The sequence below is a fragment of the Sebastes umbrosus genome, chromosome 17, assembly GCF_015220745.1.
Source record: "Sebastes umbrosus isolate fSebUmb1 chromosome 17, fSebUmb1.pri, whole genome shotgun sequence".
Classification (NCBI taxonomy): Eukaryota; Metazoa; Chordata; class Actinopteri; order Perciformes; family Sebastidae; genus Sebastes; species Sebastes umbrosus.
Window position 1 is genome coordinate 24,162,472 of NC_051285.1, and position 6,145 is coordinate 24,168,616.

Here is a 6,145-nt window from a genome sequence, read left to right on the forward strand (position 1 = left end):
GCTAGCAAGCGGATAACATAATGCAGTAAATGCAAAGGCATCATGACAGAGGAAAAAGATAAGGCCGTTGGGAATATCAACATTGTCCTCAGACCTATTACAAAATTACCAAGACAAACAATATACGACAAAAATGACTATTTTCACTTATTATGTACCGAAAAATTCGCTTCCATTGCCTCCGGCATTTCTGACAACGTCAACAAACACGTCACAACTCGTGAACACGGAGCTTTCAGAAACTTTCCACTTACGAGGTTGTGATTACCACAAGAGGGGGGGGGGGGGCGGGCGTTCATATGGACTGTTCTCTTGAACACGGTAAACACGACTCCATTTGAAGGCACAAATACACCTCAACCAGAAATAAACCGCGACACATTTAGAATGTTTACCTTTAAAACTGTGCAATGGTCTAAATAGTGTATATTTTTGACATCATAAAATTACAGAAATCCTGACAGCTTGTTTCAAAAGCACAGTTTCTGAATATGGTCTGTCTATTTCTCCATGGATTGAGCGTTTCGATACTTTCATCGTATTTATATTTTTAGTATTTATATAGCACTTAAACCTGAAAAATACATGAAAATCTCACTTTTTACAATATGGAAGCTTTAAGCCATATTCACTTTCTGGATTTACTTCGTCTTATTCGTCTCCAAAGATGACAGGTTCATGCTTCAAAGCAGATATGAGAGTGCAGTATTGCCATGATTGGAAATGTATAGGGCCTTGGATTTTGTGATGCACAAAAAAGAACATATCTTTCATGTATTTCCAAATCTTCAAAATCTAAAACCTCATACCTACTATAATAAGACATTAGGTTTTGAATGAAATATAATAATGAATATATACTGTATAATTAATAGCCAGTTGTCTGTTTCATCAATGTGACTGTCTGGTGAGTAAAAAAAAAGCTTGTTGATTACCTGTGTAACTAAAGTATGTGAAAACGGACACACGCGTTATCCTGTTGGCAGACATGCCGGGGCCAGGGGGATGTTTTTCAAGCTGCGGGCCACCGTGACAATTTCTGGCTGGAAACTCTGGAGTGAACTTTTAGGAGGTGTTTGCTTTAATTTGGAAAAATGGCAAACTGGAAATCCTGTCCTACCCATGTGTAAGGTCACACTCTCCCTGAAGCTTTGTGCAGAGAGGAAGTTTTCACATAGATGAGGAAATCTGCTCACAAACTCAGCCATATATTTTGCATAAATAAAAAAAAAATGATTACATGATCCAGTCTTGTGAGTTTCTCTTTGCCAGCAGTTTTTTTTTTTTTTCATCTCAAAGGTTGGGATAGGTTCACAAAATCAATCTTTAGTTTGAAAGAGCTGTGATTGCTCATTTATTGATTTATATAACATTTATTGTCAAAGATTGACAATAACTTACAGATCTGACATTATCAGCAACACAAAACTTTTAAAAGAATTTAAATGATATAGTGTTATTTGCTACCTTGTTATAGTTACATTTCTAGATGGTGGAAGGTGAAGAGAATTTGGAAAGAGTAAGCTTGCAAAAGCAAAATATTCTTTAAATCAACATTACATTATCAAGACACAAGCAATACCGAAACCACAGCAGAGACATTGGTAGGTGCTTACACTGACACCGCTTCGTTGTAGCAGCAGTAGAGCCGTCAAATCGTGTTCTGGATCATAAAAAGAGTTGTCAGGCATGACTATAGATACAGTTATGGATAAAGGGATCCAGATCATTCTTCTCTGTGTGTTGGAGCATCCTCACAGTGCCAGGGTGTCTTTAATCAGCCTTCTCATTGTTGTGCTAACAGAGGTGCCCAGAGTGTCTGTGATCTGGAATGTGATTTTGTAAAGGTAGGGCTGGACATCTTTGAGGCTGGTGTCGAAAACATTGTCCACTTCAGACTGGGTGGGCATCTTTGGCAGGTATTCGTGGCGGTTTATGACTTCAACGACATTGATCACCTTCTCGCCCAGCTTCTCGCCCACTTTCTCCCTGCAGATCTGTCTCTCCTGCTCATTGGCCAGGTTGACAACGTTGACCTTGATGCTCCACACCTCCCAGGGAATGCACTCGTCGGAGAAAGGCCAGCGAGACTTCTTCTTCTGGTAAAACTCCAGGGAGATCTGCCCCATGCCATCGCTGCCGGAGTTGCTCAAAGCATCCTGTAACCAGAGCATGTCATAAAAATCGTCAAATTAAGTAAGTAAGTAAGTAAGTAAGTAAAGCTTTATCTATATTGCACCTTTTAAAACACACCGTTACAAAGTGTTTCACACACAAGAAGAAACATCAAACAATGAAAAAAAACAAGGAGAAATTACAATATGAAACACAGAAACAATGAGAAACAGATCAAACAAAAACAGACAAACACACATGTGGATGAGGCCTATAGAAAGGCTTGCCTGTAGAGATGGGTTTTTAGAAGCCGCTTAAAACAGTCCAGAGATTCAGCAGCTCTAATAGATTGGGGGAGGTGATTCCAGAGAGTTGGGGCTAAGACAGAAAAGGCCCGATCACCTTTTGTTTTGCAGTTTGAGCGGATGGGATGGATAAAAGGCAGAGATTAGAGGATCGAAGTGCTCGACAGGTCGAATATGGAACAAGGAGATCAGCAATGTAACTGGGGGCGAGGACATGTAGTGCCTTATTTGTAATTAGCAAGATCTTAAAGGTCCCATATTGTAAAAAAGTTAATCTTTCATGTCTTTTATATCATAAAGCAGGTTCAAGTGCTTTATAAATACTGTGAAAGTATCAAAATGCTCAATATACGGAGAAATACACACAGCCCGTATTAGAAATTGTGCGTTTGAAACAAGCAGTTAGGATTTCTGTCCATTTGTGATGTCACAAATATACAATATTTAGTCCATTACATGGTTTTAAACATAAACATTCTGAATGTGTCCCAGTTTATTTCCTGATGCAGTGTAAGTGAATGACCTCAGCTGAGAGGAAGTAAACATGGACCCAAACTGTTGCCTAGCAACGCAATTCCGTTGAATTGCACTAAAACGGAGCATTTCGGATAGAGGGTAAATACAGGTATATTCAGGCTGACAGTATGAGGAAAATAACGTTTTTTTTTAACATTGCAGCATGAAAATATGTTCTAGTAGAAACACAAAATACAAGTATGAACCTGAAAATGAGCATGATATGGGACCTTTAAAGTTGATTCTGAATTTTACAGGAAGCCAATAAAGGGATGCCAGAACAGGGGTGATGTGAAACCGATGGCTAGTTCTGGTTAATAACCTGGCAGCTGCATTTTGAACCACCTGAAGGTGATTTAAAGCAGATTGACTGAGGCAGGTGTAGAGGGTAAAATTATAGGCCTGCCCCAAAGCATTACAGTCAGGGAATGAAATTAGCACCTGCCACCTGCCAAATAACAGGGTAAATGTTGGCTGTGGCAGGATAAAAAATCAGGTCATCTGCCACCATGGCAGACAGGTTTTCCTTATATTAAGAAATATTAGTTTTAAAAAGCAATTCTAAAGCCTGAATTAAATATAGATGTGGATTAAGGTTACATGATATATTCAAAATGTCTATGGTCTGGTACCACTGACTCAGTGTTTACAATTTTAAAGTGATCTACCTAGATTTCAGAAGAAATTACTCTCGTATTTTTGTATTATTGTTTGGTTTTCTTGTTATGTGTGTTTTTCTTGTTTTGTTTTTTGTTATTTGTGTTTTTATTGTTTCTTTTTTTTTTGGTTTTGTTTTGTTTTATCTCTATTCTTTCTATTTGTCATTAATATTATTGTTGTTATTTCTTTTCTTGGTTTTGTTTCGGGTTTTGAATGTTGAGGTTGTTTTCTCTACAGTGTACTTGATGGGTTTGTCTGTAGGGCTCATTTACTTAAAAGTTGGTTTATAGATTGTTGTAAGTACAAACATTGGATTACATATATGAAAACAGCCTTGAAAAAAGGGAAAAAATAAAGTATATATATATTTATATATATATATTTATATATATATATATATATAAATATATATATTAAAAAAAATTCAGAAGTGGCAGACAAAAAAATTGGAGTGGCCTGTAGAAATGTTCAGTGACCTGCCACAGTGGCAGGTGAGGAACAAGGTTAGTTTCAGACCCTGATTACAGTCATCAATCACACATTGAAAACACCACTTTACCTTGAACTCAGACACAGCCTTCTTGATCACTCTGTCCAGCTCCTCGGAGGACACCCTGACGAAGGTGAAGTCGATGAAGTCGCAGTCGAAGTCCAGCGTGCCCACCGTCCCTATGGAGTAGGTGCCCTCCTTCTTGTAGTGGAACTTCCCCGAGCTGCGATGCAGTAAGATGGTGTGCAGCAGAGCCAGCATCGCTTCTTCCACCTGCCTCGCCTCCACTGTCACCTCGAGAACTTCTGAGCGGCAATTCATAGCGAAAGTGTTGTTGTTTCCATTTACAGGCGACGACTTGATGGTGGCTGCAGCTCGATCACGTTAGCTAGGTGACGAAGATGTAGTTTGTTTACCTCTACGGATGGGCGGAGCCTGTCCAACACAGTGTATTACAGTACTTTAAAACACAATACCATATTTTCATAAAGGCAAACCTACCTTCATGTGTAATGTGTGCGAGCTGAGCACGAGAATATTGTGACAAAAGCCAACTAGCTCAGTGTTGTGCTAATGACGACAATCTACGGCAAGTCGAGAGGATCAGAACACTCGTTTGTTTTTATCTTAACGGAGTCTTTTTATGGGGCTTACTTGTGCTATTATTGCACAAAACCGCAAACAAACTTTTTAGATATCACACCTTGGCCTCAGTTGGGTAAATACGCTCGTTTTCCCCATAGGATGTCTGGTTATTCGCACACGACCACCGGACAACAACAAACTCTTCTTCTTCTTCTTCTCAGTTTCTGGCGGATCGCAACCAGCGTTAAGGTGCATTACCGCCACCTACTGTACAAGAGTGTGTAACGTCATGTCATTTTTTTTTATTTTATATTGAACAAATTCAAATTTACAAACAACATGGCTCATAGATCATTGTATTAGAGTGATAGGACAAGGTGCATACGGAACAAGAACAAATAAAATATGTAAAATTATACAAGAAAATAATAATAAATTAAATTAAGGGCTAGGGCTGTACCTGTAATTCATATTCTTCTATTATACTAAGTTTCAATGCTTTTTTGTTTTTCATGACTTTAAGGGCTTTTATGTAAGAAATAAACTCAGAATGAAACACACTAAACCAGGTTTCACTTTCATATACTTGGATTTGTGCAAATACAATTTTCCAAGAATGAGAATGTTATTCACCAGAAAGTCATCTTTGTTATTGTCTATGACAAGACCATAAACAACATCATGTCATTTTACACATTACTGCTACTCTTAAATTCTACCCAGCAATCCTGTGTCTCTTAATAGACAGACATTAATAGAACATTAATAGTGAACATTAATAGAACATTAATAGAAAATTAATAGTGAACATTAATAAAACATTAATAGTGAACATTAATAAAACATTAATAGTGAACATAATAGAACATTAATAAGAACGTTAATAGCACATTAATAGTGAACATTAATAATAAGAACGTTAATAGAACATTAATAGTGAACATTAATAAAACATTAATAGTGAACATAATATAACATTAATAGCACATTAATAGTGAACATTAATAATAAGAACGTTAATAGAACATTAATAGTGAACATTAATAATAAGAACGTTAATAGAACATTAATAGTGTACATTAATAGTGAACATTAATAGAACATTAATAGTGAACATTAATAATAAGAATGTTAATAGAACATTAATAGTGAACATTAATAAAACATTAATAGTGAACATAATAGAACATTAATAGTGAACGTTAATAGAACATTAATAGTGAACATTAATAATAAGAACGTTAATAGAACATTAATAGTGAACATTAATAAAACATTAATAGTGAACATAATAGAACATTAATAGTGAACATAATAGAACATTAATAGTGAACATTAATAGAACATTAATAGTGAACATTAATAATAAGAACGTTAATAGAACATTAATAGTGAACATTAATAATAAGAACATTACTGCATTAGTGCATTCTGGGGTCGCGGTCCCAGAATACACCGCGACAGTTCGCAACAA

At 36.5% G+C, this 6,145-nt stretch overlaps 1 protein-coding gene across 3 annotated transcripts; it reads right to left on the reverse strand.

Annotated features, from left to right (window-relative positions):
• Positions 1-1,325: 1,325 nt before the first annotated feature.
• On the reverse strand, positions 1,326-4,946 carry atg101 (autophagy related 101). 3 transcript variants are annotated; one of them, XM_037749280.1, is made up of 3 exons: positions 4,790-4,946; positions 4,156-4,521; positions 1,326-2,159 (listed from the first exon to the last, which is right to left on the reverse strand). In XM_037749280.1, the coding sequence occupies exons 2-3, from the start codon at positions 4,405-4,407 to the stop codon at positions 1,755-1,757; spliced, it is 657 nt and encodes a 218-aa protein (XP_037605208.1). In that variant the 5' UTR covers positions 4,408-4,521; positions 4,790-4,946; the 3' UTR covers positions 1,326-1,754. The 3 variants fall into 3 exon arrangements, with proteins under 3 accessions (XP_037605208.1, XP_037605206.1, XP_037605207.1); XM_037749278.1 differs by having other exon boundaries at positions 4,156-4,474; positions 4,588-4,895; XM_037749279.1 differs by having other exon boundaries at positions 4,588-4,895.
• Between the last annotated feature and the right edge of the window lie 1,199 nt (positions 4,947-6,145).